This window comes from Eurypyga helias, unplaced genomic scaffold (assembly GCF_000690775.1).
Source record: "Eurypyga helias isolate BGI_N326 unplaced genomic scaffold, ASM69077v1 scaffold21612, whole genome shotgun sequence".
NCBI lineage: Eukaryota > Metazoa > Chordata > Aves > Eurypygiformes > Eurypygidae > Eurypyga > Eurypyga helias.
The window spans coordinates 4,328-32,137 of NW_010238133.1; the positions used below are offsets into that span (position 1 = coordinate 4,328).

Below are 27,810 nucleotides of genomic sequence, written 5' to 3' on the forward strand. Positions count from 1 at the left end.
TCTAATTTAAGAAAAACACTGCACTTAAAGCCTGCTGTACACACAGGCTGCACTGGCTTAGTGGCAGTATTATTTCGTATTGATTTTGTCAGACTTGTAACCAACCTTTCTCTATTTAGCTGGTAGAGTACACAAGGACAGCAATCTAAATATCTGCTATTAATTCATACCCTGAGAAAATAGCTCAGTGAAGATCAGGTTTTCTGGTATTCGAGGAAGATCAACACACATTACTTTGTACATTGAACTTGCTTTTAGAATATGTTTTCAGGTAGAGTGACATGTAAGGAAAACTGAAAACCTCTGGATCTTAAAAAGAAAATGGCTGTCTAGGGATAAGAAGTTACTGCAAAACAGTTTCTCATGTTGTTTGGGAACAGGGGACATTTGTAAATGTCTCGTTTCATCAAACATTAGAATGGGTTTTAAACTTCTAGCAAAACCAGCCCAGTTTTGTGTAGTGGAACCAATGTATTCTATGCTTCCTAAGAAAGTTTGCAAATGATCATGAAAGACGGTTTATATGTGAGTGGCTGAGATGCATTAATTAAAAAGCAGTCTTAGCAGCAAGAGATACTGCCACGAAGACTTGACGAGACATGGGAAAGTACTGGGCTGAAGGCAGCTACCAAAACATGAAACATTACATCTGGTTTAGATACATTATGCTAAAATTCCAAGCATAATCACTCTGACATTTCAATTTTAAAGCAGGGACAACTTTACAACTGAGCGTATGCTCCCAGACTTGACTGCAAATGCACTATGGCTTTGGAAAATGCAATGATTTAACACAGGCCATCCCCTACTGACTCTTGTTAAATTGAAAGTTAACATGTATTTATTTTTTATTTCCAACTACCTTATTTCCCCTTTTTTTTTTTGGTCAAGTAAAAGGAATCATCATTTTCACTGCTGGGGGGGGCAGGGGGACGAGAGAATGTAGGCAGCAGAACAGTCATTCATGTAAATAAGTTAACTGTGTAGTCACACGATCACAGGCAAAATATAACATTCTTAGTAATTCAAAAACCCAGAATGTCAGGAGACCTGAATCTCACTGATCTGTGAGTGAAGTGAAACAAATCACTCAGTCATTAGCCCACTTAAAAAACCACCAGCATTTCAAAAGGACGATTCCAGAAAACCTGCTTCTTTTAAAATGCAGCCTTCATTCAACTGAGCTGCAGTTAGAAATTCTCGTATCCCCTAAGAGTGAAAAGAGCAGGTTTGGTTCCTCAAGTGTAGTAATTTTTTTTTTTTTGTATAAAGTTGCTTTTATTTATATCCACACGCGCTTATACAGGTAGACATACACTCACTTTATGTTTCACGATGAAGGTGAAGACATTGGATATCATGCATCTGTACCCAAGATACACGTATTTGGAAATCTTTCTGTGGAAGCCCTTCTAAAATTAACTGCTAATAGCATCCAGACAAATTTCTCTATGCATTTGCAGTATTTCCAGAAAGAAGCTACACGCCAACAGGTTCAACTTGTTTCCTCTCCACCCATTCACAGGGCAGCACAGTATTTCAAGGCCTAAAAAGCCGGGCAAGAAGCCACACTTCAGGAGGAGCACTCACCTAGCTCACCCGCTGCGTTCCGACCACCAACTGCATACAAATGTCCTTTGAGGGCACTTAGGTGGAAGAAGGTGCGCTTCTCATTTAAAGATGCGACTTGCATCCACTTGTTGTAGCGAGGATCAAACCTAAAGACAGTGTCGACCGCCGTCTTTCCTTTCGTGTCGTAATTGCTCTGGCCCCCGACTACGTAAAGAAAGTTTCCGATCACGGCGATGCCGTGCTGGTACCTTGGCGCATCCATGGGAGCTAAGGATTTCCATTCGTGGGCCTTTTCGTCATACATCCGTAACTCCTTGCTGACAACCAGCTGCTGCCTCAGCACTCCCCCCAATGTCACCAAGTGAGTACTGTCCGAGCGAATGGCAGTCCTCTCCGACTGCATAACGGGTTGCATGTATGGCATCATTTGGTAATTGCTGGCTTCCAAAAGCAAGTTTACACAGGTATTGTCAGTTCTCATGAAGTCCACTGTCTGAACATAGTTAATAAGATCCTGGGGTGTCATCAGTGGAAACCTGATGTTCTTCATCAGCTTTGCGGCGTACTCCATCCGAGGCTCCTCATACCGTAGCCAGCGACAAGCTGCCTTGAAGAGTTCAAGTTCAGTGCAGTGCTTAAGGCTATTACTTGAAAGCACAAAGGCAAGACGTTCAAAGGGGAGTTTCACAAATTCTCCAGTACTTAATAATGCAGGGAAGTTCTTCAGGATGAAATTATTAACATATTTATCCACTTCTGTGAGATTGTATGTGTTGGCAATTCGCCCAACCTCAACACAGTTTTCCAACGAAACCTATTAAGTAAACAAAGAGGAATCAGAACGCTTTCTTAATTTGGTGTCTAAACGATAATGTAGAAATTAATGAATATTACAGAATCAGCAATATTTCATCATTTTGCAATGCTCTAGGTGATTTACACATGAGCAAATAAATATTCAATGTGATGTATGTATTCATGACTGCAAGGGGAGACCCAACGTATTCCTTATTTTGAAGAAAGAAATGAGACAAGTAACAAGCAGATGGCCTATATTAATTATGTCAAATACATTATACAATGATGATACATAGCAATTGCACAGCAGTTCATCTTTGAAAAGCTCTGCCAACATCTTTCTAAGAAAGAAATGTGGAAAATACTCTTAAGGTAAAGGTGATCAGCCCAAGGTTACAGAAAATAATGCAAAAGTAGGTCTTGCCATTAGACTTTTTCTAACATTATTAAAATTGTACTGCCATAATGCAGCCAAGAGAAAAGCACAGCTACCTCGCCAACGCCACATATTTCAGGCAAGTTATTTACAGTGTTCAATCCAATGAGTACATTCCTTAGAAACAGAATTACATCTTTAATAAATCATGGTGGTGCTCAAAACTGAATATATGTCCTTGGTCAAAAATAAGACCAAGGTAGTGATTTTTTAAATATATGTATAAAGTTATTAAAAGATACAATGAATCCAGGAGGTTTCCCTAGGAATACCCAGCACATGACATGCTTTCACTATATGGATCATAACATAATTTCATTCAATACTTGAGTGACCATGTCTTGGTGACCACATCTTTTACACTGTTGCTGCATCTGCCTTTCTTACATCTTTGGCTCCTAAATATCTGAGGTCACTTGGGAACCAAGGCGGAGGGAGGCAGAAAGACAGGAAGGGCAGGATTTAACTTAAAGTGGGTCTCTAGTGAACCTGGACAATTCGTTTTGGCAAGCTCTACTGCCCACGTGCAAACCAAGTCAATTTTCAGACACTTTTTGCTGAGAATTGTTGCTTTTTTGCATTCGATCCTTTCTCTAACCCAAGCTTTATTTACCCGTGCTTTCTAGTCTCTGCGTATGTCAGTCCTACTCAATGCCAACAATTTCACAACTTTGTGATTCTCATTATGTATTTGTAATGCCAGAAGAATTTAAGCTTCCGAATCTCATACTTACTTTTAAAAAGATTATAAAGATTGAGGACCATGACCTGATTGCAGCCTAAGAATTCAAAAACCTTCATATGACCTTCTGGTCATAACAGATTAAAGATTTTAATACTGTGTAACTCAATCTCATCACTGTCCTTTAGGGTGAGACAATTCAAAAGCCTAATGAGTATGGGAATAGAAGAATGTTTAATTCACTAGAAACTGATCTAGCTTGCCCTAGAGTTAAGATCTGCAGTCATTAGGTCTTCGTTCCCACATCTTGAAACGCCTTCATACAGTTAATGGTTCCAAATCTTTAACTCCAGCAGCACTAATCCTGTAACCAGGTTCTACCCCTAAGATGAACGTGTGTCAGGAGTTCTATTATAAAAATAATAAGATGAACGTGTGTCAGAGTGTCAGGAGTTCTATTATAAAAATACCCCTGCATATATATGGAAATTATTTTTGTATTACAAGACAGACCACATTGTTTTATAGATTATTGCTAGCTGATGTGATTATATTTTGATATAAACATTCTCTAATGCTTAAGAAACAGTCAAAATAAAAAAAAAATGTTTCTTAAGAGTCAGTAACAAACTATTTCCTACACATTTCCTTGTAGGATTTTTAATTTACATAAATTAATTGCATAATGGGAGTAGCAGCATACCTTAAATTAAGTAAATGGAACAGGACATTCTTACTTCTAAAATTTCTTTCAAGCTGTATAAGGAAAATAAAGCAATAGAAAAAAAATCACCCCAAACAAATATCTGTCTTACAGTATGCCACAAATCTTCACTCTTGCTATACAGTTACTGTATTTCAAAACTATTTTGGAATACATTTACAGGCATCAAACTACAGAGATGCAGCAATTCCTCCCTATCAAGGTAAGCGGACAGAAAGACATTATCGCATACAGGAGAGGCATGCTTGAAGTCAAAAGACCAAAGCAAGAGAGGTACAGATTACGTACCACTGGAACACAGTATTTGGGTTGCAATGAGGCATTTAGACCTGCTGCAGAACACATGCCAGTTATCAAGTGTCCAGCGTGCATCCAGCTGATATATGGCCATAACGACGTCGTACTGTAAATCTACGCAATGGAATATATTCCTGGAATACTTATGTTTGAGTAGTTTATTGACACATTACACGCTGTTAATGACTGATGATCATGACATTAACAGTTTCCAGTCAATCCCTAATTCTCAGAAAAGTTACCTTATACTGCCTTAATTAATTCACTGGAATTGTACTTCACTCAGCTTTACTTCCTACTATGACTGCAAGTACTCCTCATGATGCTTACGAAATTCTGCATTTTGTTTGGCTTCCTAACAAATTCCACCACTCACCTCAAATCATGGTACCACATTACATATTTTCTTAAAGGTTACTTTGCTTGCCAAAAGTACTGTAACCAAATTTACTGTGCTCTAAGATAACAATCAATGTACCAGGCTAAATTATACTGAAAAGATTTTACAGTCATCAGAATACATACTCTAGAGATCCTTAAGTCTTGAGCCAAAAAAAATAATCCTTCAATGGAATGAAATGCAATAGTTACTTCTACTTAAATATTCAGAATTGGACGATCTTAGAAGTACAATAATATTATTTAAACACTTCAGTACTGAGTTACTCAAGTGTTGATTTTCAAAAAAATAAACAGTTTGACTTATGCTACGGTACTTAGAAGAGGTGTGGCAACCGTTCTCTATGGAAGTCAGTCAATCAGGAGCTCATCAACAGAAGGAACTGCTGCTTCTGAAGTGAAGTGAATGGGAGGAATGGAAATATCAGACAAAATATGGCTGTACAGTGCATCCAGTAACTAGTAAAAGATACTCACGCAGAATGCCCTAAAAGACATAACTGGACAAATAGCTAAACAACTTCATAAAAAGTCAAGAACTGTAGATAAGCACTATGTTACTTGGGGCTTGACCACTGCACAGCGCTGCTCATTCACATTACGCACTGTAATTACCCATTACAAAGCAGAGTTCCAGAAAATACTAAAAAGCTTTTCAAAAAATAAAGGTGAACCACAGCACAATGCATTACAGCCCCCCAAAAAAACCAAATGCAAAAGCCAAAGTACTTTCTGAAGAACACAGTTGATGTAATTCTTTGAAATTTTGAAGCAATCACCCAAGCTCTGGTAAAATACTTAATGGACTATAAAATACTACAAAACTGGACACAGAGCAAAATGACTGCAAGTACGAGAACCCTGGAGATCAACTCAGGAAAAACAACATGTACAGAACATCATCTCCTCAAGCCCAGTAACACAAAATATTTACATGTCTAACCTTTTGCTTCAACGACTGTTAGACAGTGAAGTACTTAACGTGGTGTTTCAGAGGGTCTAAGTTCATAAGAGCTTACATTCCTCCCAAATCCTCAGTTTTATTGTGGGTTCCCATATACATAAGTCCAGAAATAACAGCACAGAAATTTGTCCAGCTCAGAAAACAGAACCAATCGTACTGCCACATTAGACAAGGTGGATTTGTGTTGGCTGGCAGAGCTGGCCCCAGCATCAGATCCCATGCCCCCATAAAACTGAGACCATCTTGCTTCATCCTCAGTTAACCAAGGCCTTGTGACAAGAGAGACTTCCAAACATGGAGATGCCAATACTTGATGATTTGCTAGTTGTAACAAAAACATAAACTACAGAATTATAGAAGGAATAAAATTTTCTTATGCAGCTCTATGAAAGGTACAGCCAAAGCATTAGTTTTTGGTGTTTTGGAATGTTTTCTTTAATTACAGTATAACATTCCCTTCCTCATTACACTGATTTTTCCCAAGTGCTGTAATGTACTCAGATAGGTTTCTCATCTTAATTTTGTACACTGCAGCTACATTTAGAAACCCATTATTGTGTGTTATCTAACACTCACTACTCTGAAAACATTTCCATGGCATTTTTATTAATTTTAATTACATTACGGCTCATTTAGATGCGAACCTGGGAGTAGTCCTAGTCTACTGGATAGATATAAATATTTAAAAACAATACTAAAAGTAATACTAAAAATAATTTTTGGAAGTATTCCCATGTTTCTCTGTGAGTCTGCTCAGCTGCACAGCACATATTATCAGGGCTACTTGACAGGAAGGATGTAAATGCAGAACAAATAAAAGAACACTTACAAGTCAGCTATAACATAGACCATTCCTTGAAGCTCTCAATATTAATTTTTTATTACCCAAATTCAGCTGTTACCCAAAGTTCTTCATTATAAATATTTCCAATACCCTCTTATGCAGTCACACAGTTACATTTTGCTTTACATAAACTGACTTCTATAATAACAGACCGTCCAGACAATTTACAGACAATTAAGTACTTGTCTGGCAACAGTTACGTCAGCTCTCAGATGCTACTCTCAACTAATATCAGCAAAACTAAGCTCAAGACTTGCTCAGAGAATTTATTTAAATTACAGAAATACTGCCTCAAGAATGGAGCAAAACTAGTATAATCTCTGTAAACTAAGATATGGTAATTAAAAAAGCCAAAACCACCAAGTTTGCTCACCAACTCTTGTTCCTGTTCAAGCAAACTCCCAAGAAAGCTCATTCTCTGCTCAAGGATGTGAGAACACAACTAGGCCAACAGCACAAACTTAGTTTGGTACTTTCTCTACAGTTACACAATAAATGAGATGATGTTCCCCTTAGACACCAATATAAAGGAAAAAAATTAAGAAAAGAGAATCCATACAATTAAGAGATTGAATAAAGTCTTCCTGATTCTGAACCTCACCCCTTTCAAAATGTGGTATCAAACAAGACGTTTCTTACTAGAACCAAAACCAGTGACTGAGTCAACACTAAGTGAAGGGAAATTCAGAAGACAAGCATTTCAAATAATGAAATTCCTCCAAATAATGCAATTTAGGATGAAAGAAGCTACTTCCCCAGTAAAGAAAAATCAACAAGCAGCTGGAGACAGGGCAACACAGCATCCCTGGGGCTCACCTCCCATCAAAGGGAGGCCACTCCAAATCCCCGATTCAAAAGAACACCAAGACCTTATTCCAAGTTGGCATTTATAGCAACGTCAACCCTGGAGAGGCAGACTGCATCATTCTGGAAGGTAACGAAAAACCTGAGGGCCATAAAATAGATCATGCAGGATTTAAGAGTATTAAGATTAATGAAACATTATCACAACATTCTCAGAGAACTGGCCAATTAGAAAATATGCCAAAATTAAAAGCAAAACAGTAGCGTTGTAGAGCCTAAACACCTCTAACACTTCCCTTATGAAACAGATTGCTGTTATTAGCAGCTTGGAGACCTCTTGTTTGCATAAATCCCAGTACATGTCTTCATTAGGAAGGTCACATTTCTGAGCCAGTACCCTGAGGGGCAATGGGAATACCTGCTTCTTTACTTCTCATTACAGACTATCAGAATGCTGAATACCAAATAATATTATAATTCATGCAGAACACAAGAGTTTCCCTGTTACAGATAAAGTTAGACTTCTAGGAAGGTACATAAGCAATTAACATTAACATCAGAAAACCTCCAGGAAACATTAGAAATAACACCAAGGTCTCTAGGCAGAACTGCTTTGACAGCACAGCTCTCAGCTCTCATTCTGCAACCCCACCAAGCAGGCACTCCTTGTCTGCAGGACAAAGTTATAGAACCACAGAATGGTTTGGGTTGGAAGGGACCTTAAAGTTCCAACCCAACCTTAAAGATCCCTCAGTTCCAACCCCCCAGCCACGGGCAGGGACCCCTTCCACTAGACCAGGTTGCTCAAAGCCTCATCCAGCCTGGCCTTGGACACTTCCAGGGATGGGGCATCCACAGCTTCTCTGGGCAACCTGTCCCAGTGCCTCACCACCCTCTCCAGAAAGAATTTCTTCCCCATGTCCAATCTAAATCTTCCCTCCTTCAATTTAAACCCATTACCCCTTGTCCTGTCACTCCCTGCCCTTGCAAAAAGTCCCCCCCCAGCTTTCTTGTAGCCCTCTTCAGGCACTGGAAGGTGCTATAAGGTCTCCCTGGAGCCTTCTCTTCTCCAGGCTGGACAAGCCCAGCTCTCTCAGCCTGTCTCCACAGCAGAGGTGCTCCAGCCCTCCGAGCATCTTTGTGGCCTCCTCTGGATTCACTCCAACTGGTTATATTAATACAAGACAGCAGGGCAAGAGCTAGGAAAGGTATTGAATCATCATACATTGGCATTGCTCATATACTGTGTCTAAGTTAGAAAATGGATAACTGCACCCATATTCTGAGATTGCACTGGTTTAACTACAGAAATAGTGAATGTAGCTGGAGACATCAAATGTATGCAGTAAGTTGACTGTAACACTAGAATGAGTGCAGGCATGCAGCAAGACCTTGAAATCTCTGGTATCTGAGATTTAAGAAGTGAAGGCTGCTCAAAAAGCAAGACCTGTGAAAAGCAATCCAAGCTGATCAAATGTGCATGTCAGCTATGCTTAATAAACAACAAGATTAAACAGAGGAATATAAATCCAATGCCTTTAACATGAGGTTGGAGCCAGATAAATGGAGTGTTTTCATGTCACATCCTTCCTTACATGCCTCCTCCCACCCATAAAGAATGAAGGAGAAGGCAGCTACTGCTTAACAAGCTGAATCTTTAACAGGCCTCTTGTTTTTAATAAAGAGAAAACTGCAGAACTGTTTGACTTCAACTCGAAGGGAGCATGGCATTCCGCCCCAAAACACAGCCTTAAAATAAAACAGGACACCAGCTCTGAAAGAGGAAGGAAAGGAGGTGGAAAAAAGGTTGTTATTGAAAGTTCCTCCTCCCCCAGGAGTGGGTTCAGGACCTGAGATTTTAATCTCTACAATACATAAAAATCAGCAGGGCAACTCTAAACCACAAACAGACTGTACTGCACTGGAACTACAGCACGCTGCTTTGCAGGGCAAACTTCTCATTTGTTCCAATAGCACAAAAGCAACCGTGCTACAAGCTGCCTCAGGATTATTCTTTTAACTAACCATTATTGGTAGAAGAGGAGGGGGTTGCTTCTTTGGGGGCTGTCTCCTGCTTACAAAAGCACACACTTTGGTGATTGTGAAAAAACAATTCCCAGTAGGCATTCAAAGCCAGTTTTAGTTCTAGCAAAACATGGCCATAAACATGAAATCCTTGTAGCTACTTTTCTCATATAACCAACATTTCTCTACCATTCCTATTAGAAACCTCTTTAAAGAATATCTTATTCTAAAGGACTGTGACCAAGTTCACTAATTCACAAAAAATACGTAATGGTCTCTGATGATCGCTGTAATTGTGGGTTTCATTCCTCACTAAAAAGGTTTCAAGAAAGTATATTAACAGAGAGCAACAGCACCTTGCTCTTCTATTATTTTTTTCAGTTTAACTCACCAACTAGCTTTCTTACAGAAGGATTGAGAGATTGAGAGTGTGAACTAAGACATACAGTAAGGAGTCTGGGAAGTATGATTATAGTCACTGCAGTCACTTAGGAATTAGAATTTCAATGTGGTATAACATATCAAACTCACACTGTACATAATACTCAGAAGAAAAGATTTTCAAGAAAACTACATAGGAAACTTATTCTCTGTGAATCCAGATTATGAATAATGGCAAGGTTTAGACTTAACTTTGACTATTACACAGTCATTAGTCTTATATAAAAGAACCACAGGGAGATCTTAATCATTGTAAATGTGAAACAAGCATTCTTACCCCAGAGATAAGAAACACTTTACAGAAGTCCAAAACAGGTAAAATCTGCAAAAAACTGGCAGCTTCCAGAGTGTCCTGAAGGTTGTCCATATTAAGGGAAAGTTTTGCAGTATAAATGAAATCAATGATCTTCTTTAGGCCTATTTTGTTCACACCATGAAGCTTAATGCACATTAAATCCTGTTCCTTCATTCCTCCTGAAAAAGACATGTAGGTAAGTTTATATGGTCATTTTGATTGGGTTGAAATAATTTCATTAACTTATTCAAAATTAAAATACAATTTTAAAGCTTAAAAATTCATATGCAACAGTAGAAAGGGTACAACTACAGAGAGGTCAGTGCAGTCCTGGGCTGATTTACACACAGCACTGAATGTGTGTCAGAGTAGCCAAACAATAGCAATTTGGAGATAGTAGTATGCGTTATTTTAACAAAAACCCCACCTGTGAACATCGCCTTGAAGTAATCACTTGCAGAAGCCATCATGGCTCTGTGAACAGGAAACACTTCGTCACCATCTCCTGGAACAAGCGTCACGTCACAAAGCAAACCTTCCACACGCAGCTGGTCAAAACCCTGCAAGAAGAGCATAATGTGAAGCATCCATTTGATCTGGGAGAGAAGGGACACACGTACTGTGATTCCAAAAAGTCACTAAAATGATTTGTCATGTTACAACCACTGTCACTAATATACTCAATGATAATTATTCACTGGAAAACATGCAGAATAATTATTAATTTCCAGAAACGGCTGAAGAATGCAAAGTACATTGGCCTTAGAAAGTAGCTTTATTCCGCAAATTAAGTTATTTTTAGGTTGTTTTCAGGAGTTTGCTTTGTAAGCTTGCATTCCAGTAATTATTTCAGGTAGGGACCAATATCTTTTTTTGGACCTATCCTTTCTGGACACATATGCATTCTAGATATATTTCTGTGCCCCACCAGTTTTAAGTGCTTTGAAACCCAAGAGGCTGTAAAATACTGGGGTCTGAAAGGAAAGCTGTCACCCGGTTCCATGATTTTCAAATTGATTACCAAAGTTTACATGGCAAAAACTCCAAAATAAGCTCACATTACACATCTGATCTTTTCTGAATTACTTATAATAGCTAAGTCTAATAAAAAAGAAAGTCATTTACAACAGCATCCTAGAGTAAGACTTTCCTCCAAAGTTACACCTGGTTGAGGGAACTGTAGGATGGTTGGATTATCAGCCTCCTTCACAAACTGCAGACCATAAGCTCGAACATAAAACAATTTCTTTCAACCAGGTGCGTCTGATGTTTCTCTAGTACTAACAAGAATGTAAATATTTAATATAGTCTTCATAGAAATAACACTTAGAAAAGTCTTGGTACCAGCCTGCATGGTGTAAAATTTAAGAGATCCTAAAGTAAGGCTGTAGGTTTAAAATTGCAGAGGTTAAGTAGAAATTAGCATTCAAATTTGTCTCACAGAAGAGAACAGAGTGCAAATGAAAAAATGAGCTATGAGCTCCAATAAATCAGAATCCAAAGACAGGATTTATATAAACTAATACATTTCAATGACAAACAACTGGTCTGTAGTTCCGACAAACAAGGCTTTACAACTACCAGTTCTCCATCTGCTCCAATTTTGAAGAAAAAAATTGAGTGAGGAGGAAATAAGCTTTGCCTAGTGTTCAAACGAGGGAGAGCTGTGCACAGATGCACAAGCCTTAGAAACTAAAGAGTCACTAACGTCTCTGAATTGAGGAACCAAAAAAAACCCTAACAAAACAAAAATCAAAACTTTGACCCAAGACTTAGGCAGTAAATTGAAAAAATGTAAGTGGCAGTTCTCCAAGGAGTCATCCCATACAAAAGTTGTCTGCACTCGGGAGAAAGACTGCGCTGGCGAGTAGCAAGAGCTACGAAAGCTGTAAGCTTGTCTCTGCATGGCATGTAAGAGCCCCAGCAGAAACGACAAGATAAAATGACTATATTTTTAAAGTCTTAAAGCTTCAGAGAGGATAACATTTTTATCCATCAGAGGAATGTTCTGCCATACGGTAGTGCCATGCAGCCAGACCCAGCACAGGGCGGTACACGAAGCCTGACAGGGCTCTGCCACCTCTGGGACACGAAGCTCCTATCGCATCCCTAACGCGGCTTTAGCACAGGAGATGGTACAAGTGTTTGCCTAACATAATTACATGATTATATTCAAGTGAGCTGCTTTGAGGCAGCTGTCACTTCATAGTTTAAACAATATTACCTCTTAGAAATTGAGAGCCGACAAGGATACAAGCCCAGGAAATGGCCAGGGGTTTTTCCAAGCTGTCTCTAAGAGTCAAACCTTTAATTCGCAGGAAAAGGAGTTAAGTCACACTTGCTTGTAGGCTTTGTCAGCACAGCACACTAACAACATGTGCTAGTTCTGATGTATTTTAGGAATTACTAGTCTGATAAAGTCTGTTGAGGGGTGGCATTGTTCAGAGCAGCCAAAATTCCCAGTACAGATCAACATTTACACAATAACATTTAGTTACCTGTAATACCACAGAACTGTGAGTGTTGCTGGTGAAAAATCTTGTGGTCCCTGTCTTAGAAGACTGTAGATGGGCAGAGATGCCCATATCGCTGCTACCAAGAGATACTTTCATATGAGGATCCTCCTCTTCCACCAGAGATCTAAGAAGATTAGAACAAAGAAAGCTTAAGACCAAACTCCTTTTCATTCAGTGCTCGTGTATTAAAACCAGAGTCTTCTGGGATGACACGTAACAGGATAGAGGCTAAAGGTGAAAAATCAGCAGGTGACAGAAGCAGTCCTTAATCGTCCCCTTCAGCTAAGGAAGCGAAGCATTAACAGTCTCTAAATCAACGTAACTTAAAAAATTTAATTTTCTGCTAACAAATTTTTCCTTTTCCTTCCATCCCCACCTCCCTGACTGAGATACTTGCACACTACTTTATTTCTGTGTGCGCTTCCAGTATTGTAGGATGCTTGCAGGGATTCCAGCCAGTTATCAAAACCAAGTATATTATCAGATGGCCACTAAAAACTAAAGATTGAAACTAATTATAATACTGATGTTCAGTAACTTCATTCTTATGGCTTGCATTACCTTGCTCAAGCACGAATGTAATAATAGAAAATATACATAGTGGAGTTTCAAGCTGTAACTTTATGCTATCTTTAAGAACACACAATTAGAAGAAGTCGTTTAGGACATGATATCAAGTATTTTGCTAATGCAGGCAGCCAGTTCCTAATTTTATTTTAAGATTTGTTACTGTGAAGTCAACGCTTACGTGTTTGATTCCAAGCAATTACTGTCCACCTCTAAGTGGGTAAGGCTAATTTTAGGTAGAACTGCTAAAGAATTACTGCACTATTATTAGCCTTCCATTTTAATCTCGAGATGTAAATTAGGTTTACATAAAGATATATGCATATGAGATTCTAACTACCCTAACCTGTAATTATTATACAATGTAAATAGATTTATTCTCCAGAAATATTAACAATAACTAGTTCCTGTAATTTCCGTGATCTAACGTACTACCTATTAGCATGCATAGCGATATAATGCGTATATACGCAACATTTATTAGCAAACATCAGCTGTTAATTCACAGATGAGGGCATCTTCATTATTAATAAAGACTCCAAGCTGCAAACAAATAAAAGAAAAAAAGGATTCACAGCAGTTTGCCACAACTGCTGCAAATCTCAGATACAAAGGTTTGCCAAATTTAAAACATGCAGGTAAAAACATTGGCCTCCAAGCTAGTTTCAGAAATTACTTCAAACAAGTGACAAGAATGTGCTTGAATTCCATGCCCTACCCGCCAAGTTTTGACTGCAAGCACTAGGGAAGGACAAATTTTGAATCCGCAGATCAAAATTAATTTTCATAGTAAAAAGGTTGAGGTTTTTTTGACTGTTTGTTTTTATATTTAGCCCCACCTTCTCTGGTACATGGACTATGTAGAGCAGTTTCTGAAACTCACACGTGACCGTGACAGCACTGAGGTGCTTTGCTCAAACCCATGGCTACATAGGGTCAGCCAGGAAAACATATTCGAATCAAATTGAACAGCGCACATGGGTTTGAAACACTGAGATTTTAAGCACACAGACACAACAGACTGTAGGAGCAAGGGTACATCTAAAAAGCCTTGACTTCTACTGTAGCAACCCAGTACTCAGACATCTGAAAAAATACATGCAGATGTACTGCAGCAAGCAAGAAATTAGTCATTTTTGAGACAGAATTATCTCTATTTTATGAAACAAATCCAGAGTGTAATCTAAATGAAGTTTGACAGGATGCACCTCCAAAAAGTGCTCTCCAAACTCTCTTTGGCATCCAACAATGTAACACAGCAGCAAAGCAGTTGCTCGCTCCTGACCCAAAACATTTTTGTTCACTTCGGGTTTAGGGTTTTGTTTGTTTTAGTTGTAATACCATCACATCAAGGAAAGAGCCTAACCATTTCAAAGGACACACAGTCTCTAAATTTGTACATGTCTTTCTAAGAAGAAATATATAAAATAATGTGGGGAGACTTGTACGCGTGGGTGGGAAGGAACCGCAAACTCAACTAGCATGAATGTGACTGTTTGCTCTTGGAAGATGTTCCTGAACCGTCAGATCAGATAGCCATTATACAAAGGGGCTTTCAAAATACTTCTATGGTCTTCTGAGTGTAGAAGATGTACACATCAGTTAAAATCACTGGGGCAAGAAACATACAAGTAAACCAACTTTGGTGGCTGTTTGGAGTGGATGTTTTACCACACACAGCATGCCACGTTATTTCCCGACCGCCAGCACACGTACTCCGTAAATTCTACAAATGAAGGCAAAGACTTTGACCACGATTCATTTATTCCACAAACAGGGGTGATAATGGAGTGATTTTTCTGAACTAGCGACATTACATACAACTCCCTAAGCTTTGTCCTAAGGGCACAAGATGCCTTGTTAACTGCTGCACAGCCAGAGGATATGGCACATTTCAAAATACCCGCAATACTTAAAAAGCACACATTCGGCGTGCCAGAGGTGACTATAGGCAGGTATTTCCCTTCCCTAATATTCAGCACATAATGGGTGGTTGTCCAATAAACTCTATCACACATCTAAGTCCAGCAGCTCACAACCTGATGCTCTTCTGCAGAAGAGATTTTCACCATTTCTGTTCCATGCTTGCTGCTGCATACGTACAGGAACTTGTGTGTGTGTGTATCAGACATGAAAATCTGCAAGCTTCAGCACTATAAAAAACCCCCAGAACATCAACAGTACAGAGGTAATCTCAAACATTAATTTGGCTGTATGTGATGCCACAAGAGTAAACTCAGATAACCAGATTACATTACTCCTGTGTTCTTTTTCGTTTTATATTTTTAAAACTGTGACAAATTAAAAAATGTGGGGCTATTTTTTGTTTGGGTGGATTTTGAGGGGTTTTTTGTTTGGTTTTGTTTTGGTGTTTTTTTTTAAATACACCACCTTTTTAACCTAGAGCTCAACAGTGTAGAGGGCAGAGTACCTCTCCCCTTACACCACAAGTGTCATTCAGGAGCTGGTTTTGGCAGAAGCTACAAGGCAAGTCAGCAGTAAGACCCGATGAAAGCACACTGATCCCCTGAATCCCAGCCTTGTGACATTCACCAAGAGGGAAAGAAACCCAGAGCAAGCAGAAATTACGAGTTTGTCATTGGCTTTGTACCAGCTGCAGCATTTATCTTCCTGCAAGAAGGAAAACCCATCTTTGTAAGACAAAATGAAAATGCAAGAGCCCTTACACAGGTGTTGATACCAATACACACAGAAACAGCAAAACCCAAGCACTATATCCCATACAACAAGAGTAATTTAAGACTGCCCTGCAAACAAATTTTGAGCTATTCAGAATATAACTCCTGTTTGAGGGGCCGTAAAGTGAATATTCAGAAATAACTGCCATTCCTGCCCAGAACAGATGGGTGACACGCCTTATATCCGACTGAATTCCCAGCAAACACACAGTAAGTACATCTGTCTTGTTTGGACACTTACCAAAGGTGTTATTTACATTCATTAACATGGGTCTGCTAAGCACTATAATTAATTACATAATAATGAATGTAAATATATTGAACTTTATTTTATGGTAAGTACAGTATATCACAATTAAGCATACTACCAAAGAAGAAAGCTAATTCATTTTCTAATTAATTTTATTGTTCTGATCAACAGAAATCATCAAGCAAGTGCAGCAGCAGCATTTTTAACCAATATTAAAAGCAAAAGTAGGAAGAGACAGCTAAAACTACCATAGTGTGTAGTGATAATTCACAAGTTGCTCTAAATGTGGATATTAACACCACTTTCAATGCATTCAGTGGTCTGGAGAGGGTTGAACATTATAGTATTAAGGGAATATTGGCGTTTAATACAAAATGAACATTAACATTGCAAGAGCAAGGCAGAGGAGCTGCCCGACTCCTGCAACCTCTTGGAAGCAGTGGCTCGGCGATCACAGAAAGGCACTGGAGGTTAATTAGTTGCTATCACAGAATAAGCTGTCAGTCAGAATTTTCTTTCTAACCTTACGTTGATTCTTTCCAGTACAGTATAGTTTTTTCCTAGCTACTGTACCCAAATGTGCTTTTCTCAGGACTCTAAGTTAATCCTCCAAATACTTCCAACTTGTATTTTTGTAGCGATGAAATACGGAGCGTGCATTATAGGGATAATAACTACGTATCTTAATTTCTTAGCTTCCTGACAGTTTTGCAGAAAGGTAATTTTTCTTTCAGTGGTAAGAAGCAAAGCTAAATTTTCTTTCTACAGATGATTGTTCTCTCGATTCGCTTTCATTAATTTTCTGTCTAAAGATACTATTTTTAATCTTGTTCATCTACTTAAAAGGTACCTGAACACCCTCTTGGACAATAAGTGCAATTAGCAATTACTTTAGAACTATAAAGGCGACTGTAAACCAAATGTTGAGCTATGAAAAAAACACAATAGTTCGAGTCTTGCCAAGCCAGTGTGACATTATGGATTTGCAGTTGTGGTGGTGGTTTTTCATAGCAGAGACAAAGGAAAACCATAGCTGAGCACCACGCTAGGGGAGAAAATAAAGTTCAAATGGAACAGTTCAGTAGTATTATTTAATATTTCATTCATTTGAAAGATACAAGTTCAGTGGCTTTTAAGTACCGGTCGGGTATAAAAGTCCCTAAATCTTGTCACAACGCAGGACAAAATATAGCGGAGTAACAAGAACTCTAGACTTGTCTTAATAAAAAGCAACTGGAAGGTGAAAATCATCTCAATGGGTCTTCATGGGCTTCTAGGTTTAATTTGTAGCCTGCACATAGAGAAGTAGGATGAGTAAACACCTAGACTGGCACAAACATTAGAGAACTTAGTATTTCAGAAGAATACTAAATACGCAATTTGAAAAGGCACGGACTGGCCAAAGTATTTACAGGATCCATTACTGCTCCCAATTCTGTATGCAATCTCTCTAGATTAAAGGCAGGGAATTATGAAACTGTGAGCTAACATTAAAGGAAAAACAGAAATACACGTACAGCAGAAGAGGCACTAACCAGGGTGACCAGGAACAGGACACAAAACGCTGTAGTCGGATCCAGAACTTAAATTTTTATTTACACAATTTCTAGCTGAAGGCTGGGTGACAAACATAGCTGCCCACACCTCTAGAACAACCACAGTTTGAATCTTCCTTCAAAATATGCTTTAAGTACCAGAACTTTCCCACAGATACTGATGGATATTTTTGAACTGGCTGGAGTTACAACATGATTCAGAGGCAAATTGCTTTCTAAAGCACCTAGCAAATATTAACCTGTTAAGACAGTCCAGGAGTACCCAGGTGACCCATGAAAGCACGGGTCTGTGGAAACTAAGACAAGTTTTAGTCAGCTGAAGTCTTCAAATACGATGTTGTCATTTTGTATAGCACCAAGTGGCAGGAAGGAAATAAAGCAATATTCTATGATGATGTTTTCTTCAGAAGGAGTTGAACTCATTCTGATGCAACAGAAACAAGGCAACTATCAATATTATTGAGGATTTGTTCATTTACATCAATAAACCATTGATCCATTTGAAATTGTCAGAGCATAGCACACAGCCTTTGAAAACAAAGTAAGGAGATCAGCCTACAGCTACAGATATTTTAGAGTGCATGTTCTCTGATTTATTTAAAACCCAAAGTCTTTACGTAACTCAGTAAAAGCCTGCCAAAGCCATATTGGCCAGACAGTGAATTCTTAATTTGGTGAAGCTCAATAGCTTGCTTTTGAAAGGATTATAACCTTATTTTCTCTGTCAAATTACTGTCCAATGAACCATGACTGCAAGTGTTCTGGTCACTGGTAAATGGCAGCTTCAGCAATCATTCCTGGCATGTGCCAGTATTCTGGTATTTGTCAGCAAACAAAGAACCAGATTTCAATTTCATATTAAGATATTCTTATTACAAGACAAGTCTTCACTATTTTATCATCCATCAAAAAAAAAATCGGGTATATTACGGGGTTATCCTACACATGCAATTACACAAGTGTCGCCAACAAACCTATTAAAAGGCCAGCAAAGTACAATGAAACTTTAATTTATTATTAGATATAGCATAATTGTTTATTATGCATGCATAATCTGCCAAAAAGTATTTTAGTAAGTATTGACTATCTTACTGTCTTTCCATTATGAACAGATGTTCCAGCTTGGTAAGTAATGAATGTAGGAATTTCCCATACAAATTACATGGCCACCTATGAGCTCAATAAACAGAGCTGATATGGCAGCACTGTATAAAAGAAAAATCTCCTAATGCTTCTATTAATAAATTCAAATATTAATATAATGTAGATGAACAAATTATACAATCATGTTTTTTAACATTTCTTCCATTCTGTATGTTCTACCCACAGAATTTCAGGATATCCTCTACTCTAGCACAGAATTTACTTTTACTCTTGTTCTCCCCTGAAATAACATCTTATCTTTTTATTACTGTTTTAACAGGTATTTATCTGCAACCCAGTACAACTAGCCCCTTGAACAGTTTGTTAATGGTTTCTTATTACAAAAACACAGCTACAGTTTCTGTAAAAAAAACGCAAGGTTACATTTAAAAATAGATACACGACTCCAGCCAGAAGAGAAAACAAAGACAAAAGGTCATTTTTGTTCTGACAGCTTGACAAAACAAGTTTACTCCTCTCTCCACAGGCTAAGCAGCACGCTCAGCAAACTTTGGTTCCTGTTTTGGAGACGTACAGGTACTGACATAAGCTGCTGCTGAAGATCTGCAGGTAGGGTGAATGCAAGAACAGTGCTGGCAGGCAGGACCGAAATGCCCTGGGATACCCACAAAGAATCAGGAGTAGGAATCAAGGCTTTTTTCCTTCCTTATTCCGACCACTCGTCCCATGCTACCAGCTTCAGATGTCACCGGTTTTAGCAAACAGGTTAAAGGATGCATTTTTAATAGATGAACTGCAGGCTGATAACAAGAACATTTGGCATTTACCAGGTTACTGCACACCGTAAAATGCCATTTTAATGCTGTTGCCTTGAAAGGGGCCACCACAACTGGAAGTTTTCAAACCTTCAGTGAATTAACGCTGCGTTGTAACTACTGTGGGTGCAATTTTCAGAAAGTAGCTACAGCAGCTGCTGCAGAGTACTGCTCACCTTGCGTAATGCTGCGATGTTCATATTTTAATAACTCCCTTTTTATACCTGACCTTGGTTCCAGATTAGATGGACAGCAGTAACAGCAGAATATTTAAACATTTGTTTAATAACTTGATAGTGAACTCTCCCAAAATCTCCATGACGGGAGAACAGCATAAAATTAAGGCTTACTGTTTCTTAAATTAAAAAGCAAATAGATGTTCCTATACCCATTTTCCACCTTTCCTCTAACCTAAGGCTGTTCAGTAGAAGGAGAACAGAAAACCAACAGAAATCAAAGGCTCTATACAGCAGAGCAAACCAGTGAGCAGTGGCACTTCCCTTTCACAAGGCTCTGGCCAAGGGCAGCAGGAGGGGAAGATAAAGCTTCCAAACCTCCAAAATCAGCAGAAAAGGACCAAGAATGCTTCTGGATGCATGCTGACAGGCAGCAGGCAGAGACAGGTAGGTCAACAACTTTAGCTGCTCTTTGGACACAGTTACAGCATGTGATGCTCATTGATATGACTGACTACTTTAAGAAGGTGTCTAAAGGGGAAATTAAGCACTGAAGCAACATAGCCTGAGCAGCTCTGCAAACACAATCATCAAAAGCTCGCAAGGCCATGAGCGGAACGACATACACAAACCGACTTGAAGGACAGGGACACCAAATCTTGCTCAACCATAGTCAGGCTCAAGGTTACCTACTGAAGCTATCCCAGAAGCAAAATTCTAGACTAGAGCATAAGCAAATCCTTTGTCCTTTTCTTTTTTTTTTAAAAAACAGCAAAGTCTCTTTGGACATGAACACACAATCACCATCCTGGCAAAAAGTTCCAAGCACACAAGCTCACGATGTCAACAGAAATGAAGAAAGATGCTAGAAACGCCCAGATAATTGAAGAGGCAATCGCAGTTCCAAACACCAACGGATCTGGCTTCAAAGGAAAACAACACAGAAACAAGCATATTCCCAACATCCTAAACCTTTTTGCATCACTTCCAAGTAAGGCCACACAGTGACCAAAGCCAACACAAAATCCGGTCCCACAGCACCAGCAGAAGAGGACTGAACAACATCAACCATTTTGGTGTAATTTCCCAAGGATATGCACACAGAAAATATTCTCCTAAAAATTCCGACTTAAACAACTAAACTATCAGAGGTCTCAAGCTGTTTGCAGCATAATTACAGCCCGCTGGTTAATTCAAATTTGTTTTCCACAGAAACAAAGCAATATTTGGCTCAGTCATTGCTATAAAGCTTTTGTTCCTGACAGTATTTAGTCTCTCTGGGAGCCTTAGTATCACATCCACATTTATCTATTTGACAAAGGGTTTACATTCATTGAGCCATTTGTAGCTTAAATTCGCAGGCTCAGATTGTTTAATGATGCTAAATTAGAAACTGTTCTCTAATGACTTTTTGCCAAAGTTGGTGTTAGTCTATTGATTCCAACTATTAAAAACAGAAGCAGCAAAGCAAGTACACATGCTTTGTAGCTTTGCTACAGAAGAACTACTTTATTTCCTTGACATTCCAAAAGGCAAAATACAGTCACTCAGAGGCAGTCAGAGTTTAGGCTGAAGTGACACTGCACATCCTATTCTTTGCCCTTTATATTTGGTCTTCAGTATTCAAATGGCAGGTCAACTTTAGCTAAGGCAGCTTAATGCTTCCTGTGCCTTACGACATGCTTAAGAAAAACGTTCCGCATGCACCAGCGAAATACAGTTCTACCACAGGTGTCTTTAAATTTAGTTTTCACACATGTATTTTTCAGTATGCAGAATGATTCCTTCGAGACATAAACCTATATATGTGTAAGGCACCACCTGCACATTCAAAATTTGGTCATCGAAAATACATCCCGCTGTATTCCTGTAACAGATTTAGGAACAACTCCTTTCCAGAGTGCTGGCTTTTATTTCCCTGTATACTAGACAGATTAAGTTTGATAGCATAAAAGCCAGAAAAAGTAAACAAGATTCTGACTTCAGTATTTGTTAATTAACCCCCACTATTTCTGCTGCCTAGGTCTGTTCTACCATTCCTCTTGCTTTATCACTTCTCACAGTTGTTTTAGCATCCCGTTATTACAATCTCCTGGGGAGAACACAGGTCTTTTTTTTTTTTTAATTACTTGAAGTCATAAAATATTTTTCCCTTACATTATAATGAGTTTACATCTAAGCATGTCAGAGAGCAGGTATGGTCGACTTGCTGAGACCATGGAAAAAAACCCACCACATTTTTGCAACTTAGATATTGCAACAATCTCGGTCACTGCTGGACAAAATATTACAGCAATAATATGAATGTGCATTTCCACTTTAGTGTTATAGCTACATATTATTACACTACAATTCCCACTATTACCATTTAGAACAAGTGACTTATTTTAAAACCCCAATATTCACCAAGTACTTTAAGAAAATCCATAGGTATCCCCATCCAAATTTCAACAATACTGTGTAACACTACAAAAGCCAGTGAGTAGAACGCAATGGCACACAAAACTTTTCCACAATAACAAGGAAATAATAGCAAAAATTACAAACTGGCAGCACTGACATTCAGGCAGAATAGGCTGAGTAACCTATCCAAGATAATTCAATGACGATGCTTTAGCATGTCACAACATAACGTCAATATTGCAACATGACACTATATAAGGAGAACGTGATTTTGAGGACCTGTAAACCACAGCATCACCTATAAACATCTGCCCCGAAAAATCACTAGCACTGGGAAACTTCATGACAACCAGGTTTGGGGTTTTTTTTTGTCTTGTTTCTGCCAGTTATTACTGCAATGAATTTCACATTTCAAATTTACAGTAATCTACTGAAATACTGAATATTTAAAAAGTAGATGTAAAAATCAACAGGCACAAATGAGAACACTATACACAAAACTGCTGGGATTAAAAGCAGTCTTCTGCTATCTGTAAGACAGAAGCCCCTTCAACTCCCCACTCATTCAATTCATCTGTTTGCACGCACCACCAGATTAGTTTAAAAAAAATAAAAAAATATGTGGGTTGGATTGCACATTGAATTTTGACATATTGAAATTTGAAATACCTATGAAGTAACTGCTTTAAATGGAAACATTGCCAAAGACATGCAAAAGTGCTTTTGCATGAATATCGTATAGACTGTCAAATAAAAAGGTTTTATTTACTGAAAATGACCACTGAAGAGGGTAGAGACACATAGGGTGGTCTCACAGAAGAGAACTGCCTAATACAGATGGTCTAATGAATTATGCATCCACACCTTCTCCCATTTAAGTATGTATCACTGCATGGAACACATTCAAAGAGCTCATTGTAGAGCAAATCAGAGATTTGAAAGACACAAAAGCATTAACCTATATAGCCTATATAAGCAGCTAAAACTAACGCTGATTAGTCCAGAGCATTAAGAATTCATTCTACTTTTCTGCACAGTAACTGATTTCCATGACTGCAAAGCATTTCCTATCGGATAAATTTCACAACCACACAGTTCAGGATAGACAGACTGCTCTTTGACAGCAATATGTCTGGAGTATCACATTTGTTTATTTCTCCTAACATCAGTCAATTGTTTATGAACATGCAAAGGAGAGTTTACATTTCAAATACCAACACACCATTCCATGTACAAGGAGAGAAGGCACTAAGTTCACAAACAGACTATATGATTTTTTTCATTTTAGTCGTTTCTAAATATGACTAAAAACACCTCACTGAATATGTAACTTATCAGAAAACAGTATTTTTTCTAGAGTGATTTCTAACCATCACTCTCACATGACACAGGATTATAGAATAGTCAAAGTATTTTTGAAAGTGGTATTTTTGCATTATTGAATTCTTTGTAGATGTCCATCATAGCACTTTATTCTCCAGAGTTTCCACAAACACTTTTTCCATTCATGTTAGCGGAAGATGCGCATAACTTTGGAGAACAATGTAAATGACATCGCTAGTATGAATAGGAAAGAATTCTCCTCTAAGTTCTTACTGTATGATGTGATGTGGCCTGCGAACAATAATTGGGACACATTCACACCTAAAAGCTGTTACATATAACCAAATTCTGAACCCTCCCTCACCCTCTGTGAAGTAGTGCCTCAGATCCTAACCTCTACTTATGTCAGCCAGTTTTCCAGCTGTTTTTAACATGTGGCCATAAATACACAGCTACAATGCCAAGGAATACCACATTTTCAACTCTAATATCCTGATTCACTTGCTAAAACTGCTCACCTGCCCACATCATATATTAAATCACCCATGTCTGTCTTCACATAGTCAACGTAACCGCAACTATGAATATAATTTCATTAGCAGAGCGCGAACTTGCTGTAACACCTTTCACACTCATTTTGACAAAAGGAATCTATACTCTACACACCGACACCATAAGCGTCACGAAAGAAAATGTAAAGCAGCCTGACAAGGGCATGCGCATGCACACTTATCTGCACATTCCTAACTCATGCACTAACCTAAGCTGCATCACACCTACATATATTGGTCACACGCCAGCACTCCAATTCTAATACCGCCTAATTCTCCCTATGCAATGTCACTGGATCTCTCCAACTGAGGGGAAAGCTCAAGCATCTCTAGACCAGTTCCAGCAGAAGCCCTGCAGAGGGACCCTTCACCCTCCATACAACGTGAAGAGTCAGTCAGGATATCCTGAAAACATCCCTAATAAATAACTCACGGGAAACAAAGCCACCAGCTGAGAAGCAGCAATTCACTGCTGCTCCCTCCCATTGCAGGGAAAGCGGTACCAGACCCAGCAAAACCAGCAGACTTCCCAGTGACAGAAGCATATCCTTGCCTACAAAGTCACCAGCTCAGCTTCAGCAGGGCCTTTACTTCACGTACTACCTGGGCACAAGTTTCCCCCAGCAGAAGAATCTCCGGGACAAGCTTTTCGTCCTCCTTCCCCACCTCGAGAACTACCACAAACTTTGCAAGCGGAGGCTGCAGCTAAGCTGCCCCAGCTGCACAGCTTGCAGGACAGTGGGACTTCATTTTACCCTGGTACTTTGGATGCAGATGCCTGCTTCAGCCAAGAAGCCAAACATGCTCCTAACTGCCCGTATCGGTTCGATACAGGGAAACTAAGGCAGAGTTCATGTATCAGGTACACAGACCAAATAAAACACTAATAAAACTTATGGCTCCTGACAATCAGCTTAACCTCTAGTTAAGTTACTTGCAAATCATAAGCAGGATGAAGCTTTTAAAGTTAGGGTCAACTTTACCGTGAGAAAAACCAGAATCTCCCTACTTCCCATTCCAAATTACACTACAAACCTGTAAGATGAAGACGTCAAGTATTAAAGGGATTAAAAACTCAATTATACTTTTGTATACTCTAGATCCAAAACACCAAATATGCAAGTGTTCATCTGAATTCAAGAGTTCTATGGTCCTCTATTTTACATCAATACATGTTATGTTTCACAGGTCACTTAGTCTTGAATCTTTTACTTGAAACATAAGGCTTTTGACAGTGTGCAGAGTGCTACTTATGAAAGAAAAACTTAGATATATGAAAAACATCAGATGACAAAACCAGTAGCAAATTTACTGTAATCTCTGCAAAGAGAATAATTAACTCCATCGCCTATTTTGCTGGTCAACATAAACTACAAGGTTTTTTTTTCTTTTACCAGTTGGTATATATTGCCCAATCAAATAGGTGCCGTTTTGTAATGTTTCTTATTCTTTATAATAAAGCATATGAGTAATTTTACCATTAGATTTAAGAGTTCTGTTCATGTCACAACTCTATGCCAGTGAAGAAATGTCTTCATAAACACTGGTACGCATTGAGTCTTTATAAAAAGATTATGAAGGCTGCTGATCACATATTTCTCATGCTCCAGACAAGCTCAGCATCATATAGTTAAGCATGATCACTAAACCTGTTCACATACTTTGAACAGAGATAATCAGCTACATGATTCCCATCATAAAAGCCAGAGCATACACAGAGCTAGATTAGGAATTTCAAGGCAACGCACAAAAGAAATTCTCAGTTTCAGCAGCAGAGATCAGACAAAGCTATTTCTGATTTTTCTTGCAATAGAAGTACTGTAGTTAAAAACAAGAAAAATATATCATGCAACAAAAGACAGTGTTTCTCTGAAATAGGTTCAAAAGCCTCAACTCTTTATCCTTATACTTCCTTTGTATTTAGTCATATTCTTAAAAAGTCATAATAAGTACCAATTTATTGGTAACAGCCTATTTCTAGTAGCTTGAAACATCTGATGCATTCAGTGAGTGAAAAGGTGAAGCACTGCAATGAAAATTAATCTTAAAATTGGATCGTGCACTGCAGAGTTTCTGTACAGCCAGGTTAGCTCTTTAAACCCAGCCTTTCTGACCGAGAACAATAGTGACCACGCACAGTGTTGTATTGCTCCAGCTCCACTGCTTATCAATGCAATTCTCAGCAACAACCTAAAAAGACATTCAGAGGACCTGTAAATACCTATTTCTTACAGCACATCCCTACAGCAGCTAGAGCAAAAGCCTGTCTGCAATAAGACAATACAAGCTTAAAAGTACTAATATTGTAGATACCGGTATGGAATACTAGTGGAAAGTAATAGTCTTCATTTCCAGATAGGGAAGTCACCTACACTGTTACTTGTCCATTTTAAAGCAACTCTTCCTCATTTTCAAAAGAGCTGCTTCCTTAAATTAACGGCAGAAGCAATTCAGTACCTTACGCTTAGTTTTGTTTCACAGAAGGGAAAAAGCCACCTGTATATGCTAACACAGAACTTGCAGCAACAAAAGGTGAACAAAAGCTCCGTTAAGATTTGACAAGACAAAGGCATGTTGTTTTCATGTGTATTAAAATAGTCTTTTATGTGAAACTCCTTCACATGGACCAACTGCATAACTATAGAAATATTCAGATATGAATGATTTATGTTTCTATTTTAAGCTTTTATTGTAACTTTTTACAAAGACATTCACTTTGTATTAAGGCTAAGGCTGTCAAGAATACAAGACCAAAGCAGGATGCTTTCTTTCATACAAGAACTTACACGAACAAAAGTGCAGTACAATACAGCAGGTGATTCCATGTTTAAATTCCAAGTGTAATAGTCAGGAGAAGGAAATGTTAGCATATATACTACAAAGAAAGCCTGCCTCAAAGCTTAACTTGTCAATTCCAGATCAGCGCTACAAATTAACAGCAACACGAACTTTTCAAATGAACATGTACGAGATACTGTCATGAATATGGCTTAAGCTGCACAATTTCTCTATGTTTCAACAAAGAGGGAAAGACTCGACACAACATCCATCATGAAACATCCAGGATAAAAATCTGGGGATCTACATAGAAAACAAGGTAAAATTCTGAGTGCCAATGTCATTCAATATATAACAGGGTATTTTGCCACAGGGTAGTCTCACGAAAGCAATCCCACCTTTTTATCCTCATTTCTCTCACTTACATGTATGCTGGAGAAAGTGGCGATGACCTGGATGTTTTAAGCACAGGAACTGGGAATTTCCAGATAGCAGGAGAGCTCGTTTTCCATTTCAATGGCATGTTGTCACCACGGTACTACAATAACAGTAAACAGCGTTTCCATAACAGACTACCAACTAGGACTTCCATTCCACACACTACTGACACAGCAGTGGCTGCTGCTAAGAACAAGGAAATGATTCTGCCAATGCCCTTAAACCGATGCTTCCAATCTGTAAAACAGGGCTGCAAGGCATTTCCTTTTAAATCCTGCTGTCCCCTAAAGCAATATGATGATTCTATCCTTCTAACTCAACAATAGTGCCACCTCGTTAGAGAAGCGCTGACT

At 38.6% G+C, this 27,810-nt stretch overlaps 1 protein-coding gene across 1 annotated transcript; it reads right to left on the reverse strand.

The window, feature by feature from the left end:
• Positions 1-1,590: 1,590 nt before the first annotated feature.
• KLHL13 (kelch-like family member 13) lies at positions 1,591-27,570 on the reverse strand (the record flags this gene model as incomplete). Its single annotated transcript, XM_010147754.1, has 5 exons — positions 27,445-27,570; positions 12,780-12,921; positions 10,709-10,841; positions 10,264-10,460; positions 1,591-2,386 (listed from the first exon to the last, which is right to left on the reverse strand). Coding segments are annotated over exons 1-5 (1,366 nt in total), but the record flags the coding sequence as incomplete, so codon positions are not given.
• Between the last annotated feature and the right edge of the window lie 240 nt (positions 27,571-27,810).